This window comes from Petromyzon marinus, chromosome 65 (assembly GCF_048934315.1).
Source record: "Petromyzon marinus isolate PM22_M1 ecotype Great Lakes invasive population chromosome 65, UKy_Petmar_22M1.pri1.0, whole genome shotgun sequence".
Classification (NCBI taxonomy): Eukaryota; Metazoa; Chordata; class Hyperoartia; order Petromyzontiformes; family Petromyzontidae; genus Petromyzon; species Petromyzon marinus.
In genome coordinates this window covers 8788776-8809686 of record NC_133731.1, presented here as the reverse complement: position 1 = coordinate 8809686, position 20911 = coordinate 8788776, and the positions used below count along the sequence as shown (strand labels likewise).

Genomic DNA, 20911 nt, shown 5'->3' with positions numbered 1-20911 from the left:
GCCTGGTAGGATGTGGAAGTTTTAGTGTAATTTGTGTGTTTTTGTGGTTATTTATTTGCCTTTCCTATATTTTACACTCCTATCGTGTTTTGTATTATTTGTTGTTGTAACGTTCTTACCCCTGCTGCCCCCCTTACTGGACATCTGTTTTAACAAAAATAAAGAGCTTTACTGCTCATCGGATTCCTCCTGCTGCAGTCTAAAACAACATTCCGATGATTCCGATTCTCGAAGGTGAACCGCCAGCTGCAGACGGTCAACAACTACTTCCTCTTCAGCCTGGCGTGCGCCGACTTCTTCATCGGCGCCTTCTCCATGAACCTGTACACCCTCTACATCATCGCGGGCCGCTGGCCCCTGGGCGCGCTCGTCTGCGACCTGTGGCTCGCCCTCGACTACGTGGCGAGCAACGCCTCCGTCATGAACCTGCTCATCATCAGCTTCGACCGCTACTTCTGCGTCACCAAGCCGCTCGCCTACCCGACCCGCCGCACCACCCGCACGGCGGGATGCATGATCGCCGGCGCCTGGGCCCTCTCCTTCGTGCTCTGGGCGCCTGCGATCCTGTTCTGGCAGCACATCGTGGGCGAGCGCACCGTGCCCGACGGCGAATGCAACATCCAGTTCCTATCGAACCCCGCCGCCACCTTCGGCACGGCCATCGCCGCCTTCTACCTGCCCGTGGCCATCATGATCGCGCTGTACGCGCGCGTGTCCAGGGCGAGCAGGAGCCGGGTGGGACGTCGCGGGAAGAGTCGCAGGACGAGGCGCGGGAAAGCGGACGCCATCGGCAAGATGCTGAGCGGCGAGATGGGGAGGAAGGCGTCCGGACACGGTGGTGGCGGTGGTGGTGCTCAGCCTGGCCGCTACGCCATCCTCTCGCGGCTCAGGCTGACGCGACGATTGGTGACGGAGCGCTGTGGTGGTGGTGGTGGCTGCGGTGGTGGTGGTGGCGGCGGTGGTGGTGGTAGTGGCTGCGTCAGGTCGAAGGTGTCGGACGCGACGGCTGTGGTTGTGATGAAGAACGCCGACAACAACGGGCTGCTCGTGCTGGAGGCCGCCTGCAAGCGACACGCGGAGGAGGAGGAGGAGAAGGAGGCGGCGGTGGTGGTGGTGATGGTGGTGGATGAGGAGGAGGCAGCTGCTGCCGTGGCTACCGACGAGGGGAGGTGCGACGGGGAGAAGGAGACATCGGAGTCGAGTTCGCAGACGCCGAGTTCCAAGAAGGGTCCCGAGCTGTGCGATGAGGAAGACGACGACGAGGAGGACGACGATGAGGACTCGACGCCCGAGGAGGAGGACGAGGTGGCGACGGGAGACGCTGCCGCGTCGCGTGCCGTGACCCGCTGCGCGGGCGGAAGCAACGCCACGTGCCTGACGGTCATCGACACGACGCCGGTGTGCAGCAGCAGCAGCAACGACGCGGCCACCACCACGAGCACCGGCAGCACCACCGCAGCCACCACCGCGGCCACCACCACCACGTCCTCCTCCTCCTTCTCCTCCGCCTCCGTAGCCGCTGCCACCAATGTCAACGCCACCGCGGCAGCCTCCGCGAGCAACGGCGATGGAACGGACAGGGCGGTGAGCAGCGGCGCTTCCAAACGGCAACGGCGGCAACAGCAGCAGCAGCAACAACAGCAGCAGCAACAGCAGCAGAGACAACAACAGCAGCAGCAGCAGCAACGTCAAGCGGACGTCGGGATGCAACTCGGGCAAGCGCTAGGCGGAAAGAGCGGCGCCGGGAAGAAGAAGAAGCAGCGCCAGGCGGCCGCGCGCGAGCGGAAGGTGACCCGCACCATCTTTGCCATCCTGCTGGCGTTCATCATCACGTGGACACCCTACAACGTGATGGTGCTCATCACGACGTTCTGCGACCGCTGCGTGCCCGCCGCCGTGTGGATCATCGGCTACTGGCTCTGCTACATCAACAGCACCATCAACCCCGCGTGCTACGCGCTCTGCAACGCCGCCTTCAAGAAGACGTTCAAACGCCTGCTGCTGTGCCAGTACAAGGACATCGGCACAGCCAGATGAGGAGTCCGGGGATGAGGAGGAACGCGTGGCCACCCGGTAGAGGCCGTAGTGCGGTGGTGATGGTAGTAGTGGCGGGTGGTAGTGGTGGTGGGTGGTTGTGGTGGTGGCGGTGGTAGTGGTGGTTGGTGGCGGTGGTGGATTTGTAGGATCCGTTGGTTGCCTGATGGCCGTTTCTCACCTTCCAATGACCGTGTTTGATCGAACATACCGATGTAGTAAGAACCCTCGTGTAGCAGATATCTTGGGGACTCTGCGTGGACTTGCTGGGTAAATGAGTAACTCGTGTATCATGATATCAGTAGTAGTATTGTCACCATTCGTCACAATGTCGTTGACGTGGCCTGCCTTCGTACTGACGCAGCTTGCGCCAAACAGTGCCGCCATTTTTTGCGATCAAATCTGAAAATCAAGCAAGCAAACAAAGACAACCAACATTCTGGAATGTCGAGGTCTCTTTCGGGCCGATTTCTCGCAATATGCGGATTAACGTTATGAACTACAGCGGGATTCCGCAACACTTATCTGCACCGCTCCCCTCCTAGAAGTGCAAAATACATCCATCGAGACCCACAGACTTACACGGACCCACAGACTTAGACAGAGACCGACAGACTCACACAGAGACCCACAGACTCGCATAGAGACCCACAAACTCACGCATAGTCCCACAGACTCACATAGAAACCCATTGACTCATACAGAGACCCAGAGACTCACACATAGATCCAAAGACTCACGTAGATTGGAAACTGATTTCTTCGGAACGGATTGTTGTGTTTTTAGTTGGTTGTCTTGCCACCGCACTTCCGATTAGCATGATTGGCTGTGTATGGTGCGCGAAAACATTCAACATACGTATGTATATCGTGCGTTAAACTTTTAAACTATTTTTTTATTTTACCAGGTAAGGCCCCACTAAGCTATCCAGTTGCTCTTTTTCAGAAGCGACCTGGCCATCATTAATGATAGCTCAACGAAGTGGCTTATCATCATCATCACGCGGAAATGTATAACAGCAGCCAAAAACGCGTGATGTTGATTCTAAATGTGGGGGGGGGGGGGGGGAACGGAGGACCCGGAGAAAAACTTCATGTGACCACGTGGAGAGAGAGGCGCAGAATCCAAATATACAAACGCGTGATGTTGATTCTAAATGTGGGGGGGGGGGGGAACGGAGGACCCGGAGAAAAACTTCATGTGACCACGTGGAGAGAGAGGCGCAGAATCCAAATATACAGCCTCCTGTATAGCAGGCGAGGTAGTTAACAACTCCTTGCAACCGCGGCACCCCCATGGTGGCGAGATGGTCTAACAACGCCACTCCACCGCGATATTTTCCCTACAACAACGCCAACAAATTGTCTCTGCTTTGGTTTCTCAAAAAACCGGCTGGTTCGGTGATTTGATTTCAAAATACAAGTCGTGGTTTAAACAAGGACGGTGACAATAATACATAATTATGAATTATGATCATTATAATCATCATGATGCCGGCAGCAGCAGCAATGCGCCATTAACTGCACTGGTGGAGGAGGCGACAGCGGCCCTGTTAATTACAGCAACACAGTAATTTTGTTTTCGAGGTTGAATGGTGGTAGTCAGATTCGTTATAATGATGATTATTATTTTGATTGTGTCCGTTGGTGGCCGTGGCTCTAAGTCTTTGTGTGCCAAGTGGACCCCTACACATCGCAGCGTCGTCAGAGGTGGTTGCGGTGGTAGCATGTGGTCGCTGAGGAGGCCTTCATCCAGCAGTGGATTAACTATGGCTGATGATTATGTTGAGAATGATGATCATCGTGGTGATGTTGGTGACGGTAGAATCCTGTCAACGGTCTTACAATCCAGAGACTTCCGGCGAGGATTGTAAGAGCGTCGCCTGTCCGTGTGTGTCCCGTGTGTCCGTGAAAGTGTGTGCGTCCGTGTGTGTGCGAGCCTCTCCCTGTATCTCTGTGTGTCCGTATGTGTGTAACCGTGTCAGTCCGTGCGAGTGTGTCTCCGTATGTGTGCGAATCTATCCGTGTGTCTTTACGCGTGTGTGTGTCGTCTGTCCGTGGTTGCTCGTGTCTGTCAGTGTCTCTCCTCGTGAGTGTGTGTGTGTGTGCCCGAGTATGTGCTTCATTCGTGATTAGATTAAATACATTTGCACAACGTTATTCCGATAATTATGTTACGTATTTCTTTTCCGAGCAATAACTCGGCAGAATAGGAACAAGAACGGCTCTTAGTTTGTCTAGGGTTTTCGGGTTGCCAGTTTGGATTTCATCGTTATGATATATCATCGTTGTTGTAATTATTGCAATGTGTCTTTGAATATGTGGAATCTTGGGACCTGACTGCTTCGTGAGGTTTAGGCCCAGCAGCTCCCTAGCAGGCGATGAGGTCTGCAAAAAGTGCCAAAAAAATAATTTAGCTCCGTGACGCGGGCGCCTGACTCGAGCGACCAAACGTTGTAGGGAGTCGTCAACGTTCGTCGCGAGTTGGAGTGGATGGGGCGGTAGGGAGTTGGAGTGGATGGGGCGGTAGGGAGTTAAAACTACAAAGATATAAATTGTTGTGGTGAACATTCTGCCACCAAATATCCGCTAGAGGCATCGCGCAAACTGCACAGGGAGCTGACACGTTTTCTTAACAACTGGGAACCATCACCCACAGCCATCATGTAAAATAAAATATTTAAACGAAAACTATTTTATTTTACCAGGTAAGACCCACCGCTGAGCTACGTAGCTCTTTTTCAAAATAAATCCGTTGAGCGCCACGGTGGCTAGGAGATGTTAACTACCTCGCTAGGTATACAAGAGGCCGTGGGTTCGATTACGACCCTGACGCCTGCTGCTGTATATTTGGAGTTTGCGTCTCTCTCCCCCCGTGGTCGCGTCGATTTGTCTCCGGGTTCGTCCGGTTTTCCACATTTAGAATCAACATCACGCGTGATAGCCAGGTCGCTTCTGAAAAGAGATAAATAGCTCAGTGGGCCTTACCTGCTAAAATTAAAATTGTTTTATTTCATAGTCTATATTTCCCCAGAGATCCTGAATCCTTCGGGAGGAGAATGAACGAAATCTCTGCGCGTTAACACATTTTGAATCATCATTTACTTCGACAGAACCACCACGCAAAAAACAAAGACAACGATCCCCCGTATAGCCTGTTGGGACAAGTGCTATTAGGCAGTAACACCTATAAAGGCTGGCCAGCACCACGCCCGGCCGCCTTTGTCTCCATAGTGGTGATGCTTACACACCACAATCAAGTATGTATTTGAAGCTGAGTCAACCTAGGGGAGGCTCTGAACCGGTTCAGATAATCGTAATTGGTGTTGATGGCGTGAGCAGGAATCGAACTCGGGTCGCTGAGTTGGTAGTGCAGTGCGCTAACAGCTACACCACCGCTTCCCACTTAACTTCTACAGAACCACCATCATCAATCTCAGCTCCATTGACTGAGCCTGGCGCTGGCATTGGCAGCGGTGCTGCTGGTGCTGGAGGATGAATCAGAATCAGAATCTTGATTTAGACTGCAAGAGGAATTCGAAGAGGTGTGAAGCTCTTTGTCATAGACTTCCAGTATGGGCGGTTCACTGTCCCTAGGTCCCCACGTGGCGATTATCTGTTTGTAACCTCATTGGCCGTCTAATTGTGAACGCTGATCACCTGTTGAGAGATTCCATTGTGAGAAATCGTATCTGGTGGCGAGATGTTAATTACCTCGCCTGGTATACAACAAGTCGGTGGGTTCAAGATCCCGACCCTGACGACACCTGCTGTATATTTGGAGTTTGCGTGTCTCTCTCTCCCCGTGGTTACGTGGATTTTTCTTCCGGTCGCACAGTTTTTTAATCCCCTCCACATTTAGAATCAATATCACGCGTTAAGAGTATTTGGCTGCTACTATAAATTTCCACACGATAATGATGAGCCACTTCGTTGAGCTACCATCTGGCCAGGTCGACCCTGAAAAAGAGCTACATTGGGCCTCACCTGCTAAAATACAAACACATATTTTAGTTTTAATAAATATAGTTTAACCTAATTTTTATGTATTCACATATTTACGTATAGAGCGCTGGCACCTTTGTTGAAGGCGCGCGTGTGCTACATACATAACACTATTTAAAAGCGGTAACAAAAATCGAGTGACTGGTGGCAGGGGCAGTGCAAAGGGCCGCTGAATGAGTTGACCGTAACCAGAGGGGTCCTTAGGGGGTCACGGAAGGGGCTCTAGGGGAGGGACCGGCAGCATTTGGAGGGGTGAGGGGAGGAGGGAAGGGGAATGGGCGATGATGATGGAGAAGAGGTGGTGAGGCTTTAAGAGAGGAATGGAAGGAGGTGAAGGAGGAGGATCGCTTCGTGTGCAGGTGGAAGAATGACTGCTTATGAGTTGTATATCGCTGCAGTATCGATGAGTAGACACAGTAATAATAATAATTCCTGGGCTTCCCAAATGCAATTATATGCAAATAAGGCGTGTACATATTATGTAGTGGAAGTATATTTATATTTTTATATATGGGCACACACATACATACCACAACAACCGCCATTTGCCACTAAGTGGCGGTGACGTCACCACGGCGCCTGTGCCAGGCTAGGTGCACGTTGAGGCCACGTGAAGTGTCGAACGCCCACTAGGAGGAGGTCACAGGGCAGACCCAGGTGCCATGGGTCGACTGACGCATACATACATACAGACACACATATACATGCATACTTGTGTATTAACACGTGTATAAGCACATACGTATTTACTCAAACACGCGTACATTATTCGGTGCGATCATGATACAGAGACAAAGGTAAAGATCCCTCGTGTAGCTTTTCAAAGGCTGTTGGGGAAAGTGCTGTTAGCGAGTAGCAGCACTTAATATGAATGCCGAGACACGGCACACGAGGGGGCGGCCGCCTTTGTCTCCCCAGTGGCAATGTTTACACACCGCACCAGGTACTCATTCGAGGCTGAGTCGACCTATGGGGCGCCCAGAACCGGTTCAGATAATCGTCGCTGGTGTTGGTCGCCGTGAGCGGGAGTCGAACTCGGGTCGCCGGGTTGGTAGCGCAGTGTGCTACCACGCACGCGCACATACATACACACGTGCACACATAAATACACGCACACACACATACACACGCTCACACACACGCACATACGCACGCACACATGCGCACAGACACACAACAACCACAACCGCCATTCGCCACTAAGTGGCGGGGACGTCACCACGACGCTTGTGCCAGGCCATGTGCACCTTGAGGCCACGCGAAGTGTCGAACGCCCGCTGGCAGGAGGTCACGGGGCAGACCCAGGTGCCACGGGTCGACTGACTGAGATGACTGGCTGATCCACCACCTGTGCCCCCTACTGTGCCAACCTGCTGTGCTTTCGCCACCCGGCGCTCCGCTCGTTGTTGTGAGCGTCGCTCCTCCGCCCTCCGTTGTTGTTGGAGGGCGACTGCCTCCAACTGCCCAGTAGCGCCCTTCACGAGCCTCCTCCACAGAGGCCGATCTTGACACCGCTGGTACCAGTCATCGGCAAGTCCACTCAGCTCCACGTCCTCCTGTACCACATCACTCCATCTCTTCTCTAGCCCGTGCCGCGCCCGTTTAGCCCCCTCGATCCGTCCGAACAAAAGCTGTTTAGGCATGCGGTGGCTGGGCATACGAGCTACATGACCCAGCCAACGCAGCCTTTGCTGCCGGATGAGCTCACCGATGGGACCGTGCCCAGATCTTTCAAGGATTTGTGAGCTCCTCACACAATCCAGCCTGGTTAAACCCAGGATGGATCGTAGGCAGGCCAGCCTAAATGTTTCTAACCGGCGAAGATGTTCCATTAGGGGGGTCCACGTTTCGCAAGCGTAGAGAAGGGAGGGAATCACCGTGGCCGAGAAGACCTGAAGCTTAGTGCGGAGCGACAGACCAGGTAGCTTCCACACAGCGTTACGCAACCGATGAAAAGATATTGCCGCTCGACTGATTCGGAGTGAGACCTCTGCTGTTAAACTGGAGCCGGTCATAAGCACACTGCCCAGGTATGGGAAACTCTCCACTCTCTCCACAACTGCCCCATCACCGATTGGGAGTTGTGGGGGTGGAGTGTCCGATGGTACAAAATACGCAGGCAGGTGCTTAGTTTTGGTGGGGCTGATGGTAAGGCCCCATCTCTTAGTAGCACGCTCCAGTCTTCGCAGCAGCGTCTCCAACTCCTCCTCTGAATTAGCAGCTATTACCAAATCATCGGCATATATAACGTGGTTGAGCAATAGGGAGCCATCCCTTGACCGCACCCGGGCATCGATCAGCCTCCCATTATATCTGTACCATATGGAGATCCCCCCGGTACAGCTATTGAAGGCTTCACGAACTACGTGGTCAAAATAGATGTTAAATAATATGGGAGCCAGAGGACATCCCTGTCGCACCCCAAGGTGTACAGGGAATGGCTCTGACTCCTGGCCACGTAATTTTAGCCGGGCACGCTCACCATCATGAAGGTCCTTAATGATCGTGAGCAGAGGGTCAGGTACCATCAGTAGGCCAGAGCCCATACCTACTGATGGTATCATAGGCCTTGACCAGCTCAATACATCAGAGATGTAGGTCTTGCTGGAATTCCCTACACCTCTGCTGTAGCAGTCTGACAGAAAATATGGCATCTGTGCAGGACCGCCCTTTCCTGAAACCGCATTGGGGTTCCGCAAGCCTCTCCTCAGCGTGCCTGGCAAGGCGATATTGAATAATCCTTGCCAGGACCTTTCCCGGCACACTGAGGAGTGAGATGCCCCTGTAGTTGTTAGAGTCTGTGCGGTCCCCCTTCTTAAAGAGGGGAACCACCAGGGCATCCTTCCAATCCTGCGGAACCCGTCCAGTAGTCCAGACTGTTGTTATGATGTCATATAGGGCAGTCTGTGCACAAACGCCACCCTCCCTCAGCATTTCGCTTGGGAGATCATCTCTGTCCGCTGCCTTTCCTGGTCTCAGACTCCGGATCGCCTTCAGTACTTCCTCAACAGATGGCACCTCAGCCAGCCACTCACAGGGTGTGACTTCTTCCAATATTTGAGGCAGCGTAGCCTCAGCAGGGTCATCCTCACTTTGTGCCACGATGTTTTCCTGGCTGAGGGATTTTCCCTCCCCCAGGACCTCACAGAAATGCTCAGCAAATCTGCAAACCTGTTCCTCGGGGTCGGAGATTGGATCACCGTTTTTCCCCTAATGATGGTAATAGGTGTGGCGCTGCAGGTTACTTTTTTGATGGAGTTAAACTGAGATTTGTGATCGCGGGCCACTGAGGCAGACTCCATCTCCTCAGCAACCCGCGACCACCACCCATCCTTGCAGCGCCTCACGGCTCTCCGAACCTCTGAGCGAAGGCTGCGATAAGCCTCCTCATTCTCTGACGTGGGATTCTGTAGCCGATGACAGTGGGCCTGTCGCTTTTTCTCAACCATCCTGAACACCTCCTCTGTCAGCCAGGGTCTCTGGGGAGGTCTGGACCGCGTACCCAAAACCGCTATTGCAGCTGCATGAGTCACAGTCCTAAACCTCGCCCATTTACCCTCGACATCAGGAGGAGTCGGGGACGATGCCAATCCCAGCCGCAAGCGATGATGAAATTCTCGCTAGAAACTTTCATCAGATAACTGAGACCAGGCCACTTTAGGTTGGAATGGGGTCCTGGGTGTACACCCACCACCGCAGTGGAAGAATGGCAGGCGCATCTTACAGATGACTAGTCGATGGTCAGAGGGCAGATCAGCTCCACGGTACGTCCTGGTGTCAAGGACATGGGCTCGCATCCGCTGGTCCGTCACTATGTAGTCTAGCAGATGTTCTTTCTTGGACCCGGCATGCATCCATGATGTTGTGTGGATGCGCTGATGCCGGAACAGCGTGTTGGTAATTACAAGCCCATGGGCTGCACAAAAATCTAGCAGCCTCCTACTGTTGTTATTGAGCTGATGTGGCCCATGCCCTCCAATCACTCCAGACCAGGTGCCAGCATCATGACCAACTCGGGCATTGAAGTCACCCAACATGATGACTCTATCCCGAGGTGCCACTTTAGCCAGCACCTGTAACAGGTCATAGAAGGCATCTGACTCATCGGCTTTGCCTGCATCCCTCCACGAATGTTCGTCTTCCGTGGGGGCATAAGTAACCACGACCACCACTCCTCGCCTCCGGTTGATGGGAAGGCGAGCCCAAAGTAGCCTGGGGCTTACAGCTTCCCACACCTCACCGCCACGCTCCCACGCCCCCTTCATTCTTTTGTTCAAAAGAAGAGCCACACCCTGTTGTTTGGCAGTCTGCTGCCCCGAGTAGAGGACTGTCCACCCCTCATGGTGGCAGGTGCCAGAACCGGTCCACCGGACACATACATATACGCGCACACACACGCACAGTTATTTCACACAAAAGCAAAGGTAAATGTGACCCAGTTTTCTCCGGTGGACTCTCGGCGCAAGGAGTCATCATCCAGCGCCGGCTCTGGGCTGCATCCGGCCCATGGGTAACACGGCACGTGCGTGCAAAGACAAAGCTCACCCGTGTAGCCCATACAGACTGATGGGGGCAAGTGCTGTTCGCGAGTACCTATTTAGTGCCGGTACGAGGGGGCGGTGTGGCCAGCAACCGCGCCTCGCCCCGGCCCCCTTTGTCTCCCCCAGTGCTGATGTTTACAATAAACCGCGCACCCAGGTACTCGCTTTTAAGGCTGAGTCGACCTCGGGGTTAGGCGCCAGAACCGCTTCAGATATATTCGCTGTCACCGATTGTAAGCCGCGTGCGGGCATCAAACCCGGCCCACCGGGTTTTATCCACGCTATCACGGTGCAGTGATAATCACTGCGCAAGCGACTCCCCAAAACACACATCTTTGCAAACTTTGGGGCAAGTGCTGTGAGCGAGCACCTTATGAAGGCCGGCACGGCACACGAAAGGGTGCATGGCCAGCACCACGCCCGGTCGCCTTTGTCTCCCCAGTGGCGATGTTTACTACACACCGCACCAGGTACTCATTTGAGGCTGAGTCGACCTAGGGGAGGCCCAGGACCGGTTCAGATAAACGTCACTGGTTTTGGTGGCCGTGATCGGGAATCGAACTCCTGCCGCTGCATTCGTAGCGCAGCGTAGCGCTAACCGCGACACTCACATAGCGTCTCCCACACCACCACACTAGTGAAATCCTGACTCTGGCAAGCAGCTGTTGAGAAGCAAAGGCTGTTTTAAAAGTGGATACAGGAGGAGTGTTTAATGAGTTGTCATATTCCTCGTCGTTGGCATCTGCAGCATTGAAACCTCGGACGAGTTGAACAAAAACCAGGAGCACGAATGGTAAACCCCACGAACGCGCTTCGTGAATAGGGCCGCCAATCCTCCAGCGCTAAACATTGATCCAAAGCTATTTGCTCCAAGTCCTGCACAGTCACCTTCATTGGACCAACACCGCCACAGACGCACACGTACAGTGACACTCCGAAAATCCTCCATCCAATCAACCCTCCACTCCTTAAATCCGCGATAACCCCCCAGCTCCCCAACGCCACCTCGCCCCCTCCCACCCCCTCAGGGGGCCAAACAGCTTCCCCTCTCACCCACCCCCTCTGAAGCCCCGAGCGCTCAAAGCCAGTGGCGGTTCCACTCCCGAAATCCGCGCGCGGTTTGAGAAACAAAACCACTCCTAAAATCCGCTGTCGCTTTAAAAGGCTGTGCGGTTGCCCGACTCCTAAAATCCGCTATAACATAAATCTTCGCGAATTTTACGAGTCACAAATCGCGGCTACAACAACAATAAACCATCCTAAAATCTGCGAAATGTTTTTGTTTGGCAATGGTAGTCGCAGTATCTGTACACACGCACAGCGGCCATGCCCCGTATCCAGCACGGATTTCTCTTTGGGGGGGGTTTCACCGTCCATACAGAGGGGGCTGCCACAGGTGGGCGATGTACAGACTGCGTGTACGTACAGACCGTGGATGACGTACAAACAGCGTGTACGTACAGTCCGTGTATGACGTATAAACAGCGTGTACGTACAGACCGTGGATGACGTACAGACAGCGTGTACGTAAAGACCGTGTATGACGTACAGACAGCGTGTACGTACAGACTGTGTATGACGTACAGACAGCGTGTACGTACAGAGAGCGAGTACGTAAAGACCGCGTGTGACGTACAGACCGTGTCTGACGTACAGACCGCGTGTATTTACAGTCTGCGTGTGATGTACAGACCGCGTGTGATGTACAGACCGCGTGTGATGTACACGCCGCGTGTATTACATATATGTGTGTGTGTACCGTCGCGTGTGATTTTTATGACTTTAGGCGCGACGTGGCGGGCGAGCGGGCCGGCGAAGTTTACCGCGCGTGAGTTTTTGTAAGGTTTACCTTTGGTGAATTTTAAAGCAATATTGCTGCATCGTAAACTTTTTTTTTGAAACAGAAATATTTAAGGAAACAAAAAATACAAATAAACATTGTGTTATTGGTGGTGGTGTGAACAGAATATTTACACGTCTTGTGTGAACACACGCAAAAAAAATATCCTGGTTTAATTACGCTTAAAAAATATATAAAGAAAACATTTAGTCCTTTTATTAAAAGGTTGTTGTAAGAGTTTATATATAAATATTGTGTCGCTTCCGTGAGGATTTGTCGGTGCCAGCGGCGGTTTTCGATCTTTGTGTGCCCCCGGTAACATAATAATAATAAAAACACGGGCCAAGTCGATAAATATGGAAGAGTCGAATTCCATGCGGAGAGACGAGGATGGGGAGCAGGCGTCATTCAGTTTGGCGGTAACATTCTCCACAACGATCGTTTCTAGAGCTTTGCGACCAATTAGGAACCTTATCTCACACATAGAGAGAATCCTTGCCTACACACACCCGGGCATGTTCACCAGCGTTAGATCAAGCGAGCCTGACTCTGCTGATGATGAGATACTGAATGTCGAAACCAGTCATTGCCGAAAACATCTGGCTGTTCACCAGCATTTGTTCGAGCAAAGCCTGACTCTGGTATGCAGGAGGTTCTGGGTTCGATGCCAAACCTGACACCTGCTGTATATTTGGAGTCTTCGTCTCTCTCTCTGTGGTCACGTGGATTTTTCTCCGAGCCCTCCGGTGTTTCCCTCCACATTTTGAATCAACATCACGCGTTCAGAGTATTTGGCTTCCGCTATCAATTCCCACGTGATGATGATAAGCTACTTCGTTGACCTATAATTTTTGATAGCCAGGTCGCTGCTTAAAAAGAGCTACATAAATTTCGATTTAAAGCTTTCGTGACTGCAAGGATTCATCTTCTTTGGTTATTTCGGTAAAGTCACGTAGAATGAATATTATTGTGTTGTTTTATTTTATCAATTTATTATTTTATTCTCATTCTACGTGACTTTACCGAAAGAACCAAAGAAGAAGAGCTACATAGCTCAGTGGGGCATTACCTGGTAAAATAAAAAAAAAATACTATTTTTAGTTGGTTTAGGTGAGTTTTCTTGTGTTGAACCAATGCTGCTGATGAGATGAGTTCGTCGCAGAGTGATCCACGGTGGGCGTTGAGAGGAGGGATGGTGATTTTTTTCTGGCACCCGAATCTTCACCCCAAGTCCATTCCGTAAAATGCGACTCATTCCACGTTTCGCTGTGCGGGTTTTTTGTTGCGGTGTTGACGTGGTGGAGGTGACGGCCGTGGGAGAATCCATGGAATTATTTACTCCGGCCCAAAGGTTTTTTTTTATCTTGCGCTTGACTGTACTGTAAGCAGTGATATAATAACGACGATGATGATGATGATGATGACGATCATGATGATGTTGATGACGGCGACGATGATGATGATGATGATGTTGTTGCACCAGTGCTCATTTGCAAATTACGCGTCCCGCGCAGACACGCGTGTGTACATGGGACGTCTGTGGTCTGTGTGTTGCTTGTCATGTGTTCCAGAATTCCCGGAATAAAACATTTAATATATATAACAATATAAATAAATTATTGGGTTGGAAAATAGGAAAGTTCGGCTTATAATCTACACAAATCTTCGTAAATTCATAATAAAGGATTTTTGTTAGGAAAGATTGCATAAATATAAATGTGTCGTTCAACCCAACACCACCATCCGACACAGCCAATTAATAAGGGTTGCCACGTAAACAAAACGGACCAATTAGTCACTAGTTCAGCACATCGGTGTGTTGGAGCGCGACCTTCTGCTGGTGATTACAACCAGCTTCATCAGGCGATTTGCCAGAATTATCTGACAATTAAATTATCTGGCAATTGACTGGCAAATCGTCTCTGATTTTCACGCGATCTAACCCATAACACCTTTATTACGAAAAATATTGGTCGTGAAAAACTACGTGTTAAGTGTCTCTATAAATTCTGATTGTTGCGAAAATGTGACGTCAGACGTAAAATGACGTCACGCGGTGTGAAGTCACGCGGAGTGAAGTCACGTGGAATGACGTCACCCGGAATAACGTTACGTAAAATGGCGTCACAAAGCGATCGTCGTGTCTCCAGTTGAGGTTCCGCGGTGCTGAGTGACGTCACTTGTTGGGGCGATGACGTGTTTGTGATAGCGCATTAAAATTTCCCAAATCATTCTTCTAAATTCACTAAATTCTGCCAATTCGCATTTTTTTTACTGGGAAACTCAAACCTATCGACAGCCGGGGTTATGTTTCCGAATTTCGAATTTTAATGAAAAATACATCAAAAAAAATAAACAATCGGGCCCCATATCACATTTTGGACGATCTGATTGTGGTTACCGGTTCGGATTGTTCCCAAGATGTGACGTCACAGGGAGCTAACGCGGTTTTGCAGTGGCGTGCTGCTAACCACTGCACCACCGCTCTCCCACACACACATTGACACGCAGGCAATAACTCATTCACGGTCGGTATGAAATTTGCATTTTAAATGTTCTGATTATCGAACTTTTTTTAAATAATAGTTTCTAAATATGCATTTAATATTTTGCAATGGCTTCCAACCGCGGAGCAAAGTAACCCCTGCGTCCTCGTGCAGATGGCAGTAACGTCACCCGACGCACCGTGACGTCGCATTGCGTCACATGTAAATTTTCTGACCAGTCCAAAATTTCGCTTCTGGTCTCGAATTTCAGGGGGAATTTTGGGGGGATTTTTGTTTTTCGGAAATCTGGGACCACGACGCTCGTACACACAAAGATCCCCGCCTTTAACAGACTTGGGGCAAGTGCTGTTAGAAGCGAGTCGCAGCACCTACGAAGGTCGGAACTGTGACACACGAGGGGGTGCGTAGCCAGCAACTACGCCCGAATTTGTCTCCCCAGTGGCGATGTTTACTACACACCGCACCAGGTACTCATTTAAATGCTGAGTCGACCTAGGGGAGGCCCAGGATCGGTTCACATGAACGTCACTGGTATTGGTGGTCGTGAGCAGTGGTGCAGCTAACCACTGCACCACCGCTCCCCACAACCGACGCACACGCGCACACACCTGTTCGATTCCATGAGTGTATTTGCTAAAAACAATAGGGAGCGGTAGTGTAGCGGTTAGCGCGCTGCGCTGTAAATCGAGCGTGCCGAGTTCGATTCCCGCTCTAGGTCAACACCAGTGACGATTATCTGAAACGACCCTGGGCCTCCCCTAGGTCGACTTGGCTTCAAATAAGTACCTGGCTCCAGTGCGTAAACATCGCCACTTGTAGATAAAGAGGGCCGGGTGTGGTGCTGGCCACCCACCCCCTCGTATGCTGTTCCGGCCTTCATAAGTGGTGCTCGCTCACAGCACTTGCCCCAACAGTTTGTTACAGGCTATAACGGGGGGATCTTTGTTAATCACTTACGTGCACCATGAACCTCGCTATGATAACCACTAGGGATGACATCGGTATCATCAGTAAGTCCAGCTGAGCCAACGGCGTGCTCACGCTACTGCTATAGAGGGGGAAGCTCTCGACGAGATGAGCGCCTGTCCAGCACGGGTGTCTCTTGGCCTACTCTGTCACGGTGGCGGGATGGTGCCATGGTTGGCGAGATGTTATCTCGCCTGGTACAGCCGAGGTCGTGGGTTCAATGCATACCCTGACGCCTGCTGTATATTTGGAGTTTGCGTGTCTCTCTCTCTCTCCGTGGTGGTCGCGTGGATTTTTCCTCCAATTTCTCCCCTCCAAATTTAGAATCGACATCACGCGTTCAGAGTATTTGGCTGCTGCTATACATTTCCACGTGATTATGATGATAAGCCGCCACTTCTTTGAGCTATCATTTGTGATAGCCAGGTCGCTTCTGAAAAAGAGCTATCTAGCTCAGTCGGGCCTTGCCTGGTAAAATAAAAATAGTAAAACAAACTTAGTTTCTCGGTGGAAGAGGTGGTGTGGGAGGGGGTAAAGTGTGGGTAACTTCCACCTTTCCCGAGGCATCAATCCAGCGTTAAATAAAGAGTGATCCGCAACACCACTCTAGTACAAAAGACAGAGGGGGGTAATAAAACCACCAACTAATTTGTATTTTACCAGGTAAGGCCCCACTGAGCTGTGTAGCTCTTCTTTCAGAAGCGACCTGGCCATCACAAACGATTGCTCAACCAAGTGGCTTATCATCGTCATCACTTGGAAATATATAGCGGTGGCCAAATACTCTAAAGGTGTGACGTTGATTCTAAATGTGGAGGGGTAAACCTGGAGGACCCAGAGAAAAATGAACGTGACCACAGGGAGAGAGAGACGCAAACTCCAAATATACAGCAGGCGTCACGGTCGGGATCGAACCCACGCCCTCTTGTGTACCCAGCGAGGTAGTTAACACCACCTAGCCACAGTGACACCACAAATGCTCTCTCTCTCTCACTTTAGAGAGTGGCTGGACGAAGGTAATTGCAGGACTCCAGCTTTGCCTTTGCTGAAGTAGACACGTGCTCCTATGATGAGGTTGTTACGATGAGGTTGTGCTGCATATGAATAATAATAAACTCGCGCTGTCAGCAACCTCATGAACCTTCACTCCTTCCGCGTGTTCTATGTCGTGCTTCATCCATGACGTGTTGTGTTATGCACTATGAAGGGCGCCCGAGGTGGCTAGGAGATGTTAACTATCTCGCCAGGTATAAAAGAGTATACCTGGCCAGGTAGTTAACATCTCCGAGCCACAACTGCGCCCCTAGCGAGTAGCACCTATGAAGGGCTGCACGGTACACCAGGCGGTGGGTGACCAGCACACCGCACCATGTACTCCTTTGAGACTGAGTCGCCCTAGCGGAGGCCCAGTGCCGGTTCAAATATTTGCCACTGTGATTGGTCGTGAGCCGGAATCGAACTCGTGTCGCTGGGTTCATAGCGCAGTGTGCTAAACATTGCACCATTACTCCCCACAGACAGCCACCGCCACCATCATCACTACCGCCGCCACCACCACCACTGCCACTGCCATCACCAACAACAAAAACAACCAACATTCGCTACTAAGTGGCGGTGACGTCACCACGGCGCTTGTGCCAGGCTGGGTGCACTTTAAGGCCACGTGAAATGTTGGATGCCCGCTGGCAGGAGATCACGGGACAAACCCAGTTGCCATGGGTTGACTGAGATGACTGGCTGATGCACCACCTGTGTCCCCGAATGTGCGAACTTGTTGCATTTCAGCCTCCCGGCGCTCCACTCGTTGTGAAAGTTGCTCCTCTGCCCTCCGTTGTTACTAGAGGGTGACTGCCTCCAACAGCCCAGTGGAGTCCTTCACGAGCCTCCTCAACAAAGGCCGATCTTTATACCGCTCGTACTAGCATCGACAAGTCCACTCAGCTCCACATCCTCTTGTACCACATCACTCAATGTCTTCTCTAGCCCGTGCCACGCCCGTTTAGCCCCCTCTAACCGGCCAAACACAAATTATTTAGGCATTCGGTGGCTGTACATGCGGGCTACATGACCCAGCCAACGCAGCCTTGCCTGCCAGAGGAACTTACTGATGCAACTTTGTCCAGATCTTTCAAGGATGTGTGAACTCCTCACACAATTCAGCCTGATTAAACCCAGGATTCGCTGTAGGCAGACCAGCCCGAGTGTATCTCACCGGAGAAGATGTTCTATTCGGCGAGTCCACGTTTCACAAGCATACAGAAGAGAGGGCATGACTGTGACCGAGAAAATCCGAAACTTGGTGTGGAGAGACAGACCAGGTAGCTTCCACACAGTGTTACGCAGCCGATGATTCGGAGTGAGAACTCTGCTGTCAAACCGGAGCTGTTCATAGAACACTTCCCAGTTAACTCTCACTTCCTCCACAACTGCCCCATCACCAATGGTTATTTGAGGGGGTGCAGTGTTTGATGGCACAAAATACCCAGGCAGGTGCTAAGTTTTGGTGGGACTGATGGTAAGTCCCCACCTCTATATGGCATGCTCCAGGTCGACCAGCAGCTCCTCGAACTCCTTTGAGTGAGCAGCAATCACCAGATCATTTGCATACGTAAGATGGTTGACCAATAGGGATCCATCCCTTTACCGCACCCGGGCATCAATCAGAGGACATCCTTGTCGCACCCCAAGGTGAACAGGTAATGGCTCTGACTCCTGGTCATGTGGCTTTATCAGGGTCTGCCCACCATCAAGAAGGATTTTGAGCAGAGAGTCAGGGACTCAGAAAGCTCGAAGAACAAACCCAAAGCCCAGGCCTATTGATGGAATCATAGGTCTTGACCAGGTCAATAAAGCAGAGATGTGGGTCCTGTTGGTATTCCCTACACCTCTGCTGTAGCAAACGGACAGAAAACATGGCATATGTGCTGGACCGCCCTGGCCTGAAACCACATTGGGCTTCCCAAGCCTCTCCTGAGCGTGCCTGACAAAGTGATGTTAAATAACACTGTGTAACTTTTTTTTTGTTCCTGGGTAGTGTTATTTCCTAATTACTTATGCCGCAAAAGTACAGAAAATGGCTATTATTCCCCACAAACTTTGCTTTTGTGACCAGGACAGTGATATTTAGAAATTTACCTATTTTCCAGAACATTCCAGATAGATTCAGTGCTGAGTAAACTTGGAGTAACTTCTAGAACATTCTGGAACTTTCCAGTAATATAAATAGTAGCATAAATACAGGGGCCTTAAGCCCACCAATTCAGTTTAGTTCCAGCTGCCTAAGTGGATACATATCTGCATTTTTCTGAGATGGCATCAAGAGATGGCATCAAGAGTATGATGAGTATGGCTGGGAGGTCATCGGAGACTTTAAAATGGTGACATTCCTGATGGGTCTCCAAGGCGGTTTCAACAAGTTTCCCTGCTATATTTGCCTTTGGGACAGCAGGGCACCAAGGCCCACTACCACAGGCGGGACTGGCCACAGCGGACCAAGTTCTCTGTGGGGAGGAACAACGTCAAGTGGGAGCCATGGGTGGACCCCGGGAAGGTGCTGATGCCACCACTGCACATCAAATTGGGCCTTATGAAACAATTTGTCAGAGCTGTAGATAAGAAGTCGGCAGCCTTCAAGTATCTTCAAGACTTCTTCCCTAAGCTGTCTGAGGCAAAGGTCAAAGCCGGTGTCTTCATCGGACCACAGATAAAAAAGATCCTGGAGTGCAATGAATTCCCCAAGAAGCTCACTAGTAATGAGAAAGCAGCTCAGAACAGCTTTGTCATAGTGGTCCGTGGCTTCCTGGGCAATCACAAGGTCGAAAATGATGTGGAGCTAGTTGAGACTGTGGTGAAGACCTACGGCACAATGGGCTGTAGAATGCCACTCAAAGTCCATATCCTTGATGTTCATCTTGATAAATTCAATGAGAACATGGGAGCATACACGGAGGAGCAAGGCAAGCGCTTCCACCAGGATATACTGGACTTTGAACGCCGCTACCAAGGACAGTATAACGAGAACATGATGGGAGACTACATTTGGGGGCTGATTCGTGAAACTGATTCACAGTATAATTGTAAATCTCGAAAAACTACTCACTTCTAAATCGTTTGTAGTCATTTTTGTATTACTTTAGTATAATATATATATTAATTTTGATTCATGTTGTTTTTTCTGACTTCATGTGAACGAAAATACACAAATTAGCCCGTTTTCTCATTGAAAATAGGTAAAATTTAAAAATATCACTGTCCTGGAAAAAATAGCCATTTTCTAGACTTTTAGGGCAAAGGCAATTACGAAATAACAGCTACTACCCAGGAACAAAAATCGTGTTAGAAAGTGTAATCATTGCCCACGACCTTTCCTGTGCGGTCGTCTCTCCCCCCCCCCCCCCACACACAAATAATAGCTCAACGCAGTGGCTGATATTAAAATGAAAAGAAAAATTGGCCATGCACTTTCTGGCAATACAACAAGAGTTGTGTTAAGATGTTCAAACACCAAATAGACACCCCCACTGCAGGGCATCAAGTCTGCATTCACCACACATACTTACGGCAAAAATAATGTAAACAAACATGTTCTGATATTAATGTATCCATTGTCTTTGAAACTCATTGGCCTACAGCAGTGTTCGACTAGAGAACTTCAAAAGGTGAACAGTACAAAGGCAACGCAAGTATCAAAGTCTTAATAGCTCAGGTTGAGCAGTTATATCTACGGGACCTCTTGTGCCACACGAATGTATGGTTAATGCAGACGTAATGCCCTGCAATATGGGTGTCTAGTTGGTGTTTTAATATTTTAACACCTGTTTTGTTGCCAGAAATGTTCATGCCTTTTCTTTTTTTCATCATTTTGACATTTGCAAAAGGTACCACGTCTTGGCATCGTATCGAAATTCATGGCAACCAAATACGGTCTGTCCTTCTAAAATGTGTGTGGTTTAAAAACGCGTATTTAATATAACGCGATGGATGTATGAGGGAACACCTTTTTTTTGTTATAACGCGGAC

At 50.5% G+C, this 20911-nt stretch overlaps 1 protein-coding gene across 2 annotated transcripts in view; it reads left to right on the top strand.

Annotated features, from left to right (window-relative positions):
* Nucleotides 1-17032, top strand: part of LOC116956383 (muscarinic acetylcholine receptor M4-like) — a 50290-nt gene extending 33258 nt beyond the window's left edge. For both annotated transcript variants that reach the window (XM_076054354.1, XM_032977966.2), the window contains exon 3: nt 235-17032. In XM_076054354.1, the coding sequence (XP_075910469.1) occupies nt 235-2037 (1803 nt within the window). In that variant the 3' untranslated portion in view covers nt 2038-17032. The remainder of the gene's footprint in view (nt 1-234) is intronic.
* Nucleotides 17033-20911: the final 3879 nt, after the last annotated feature.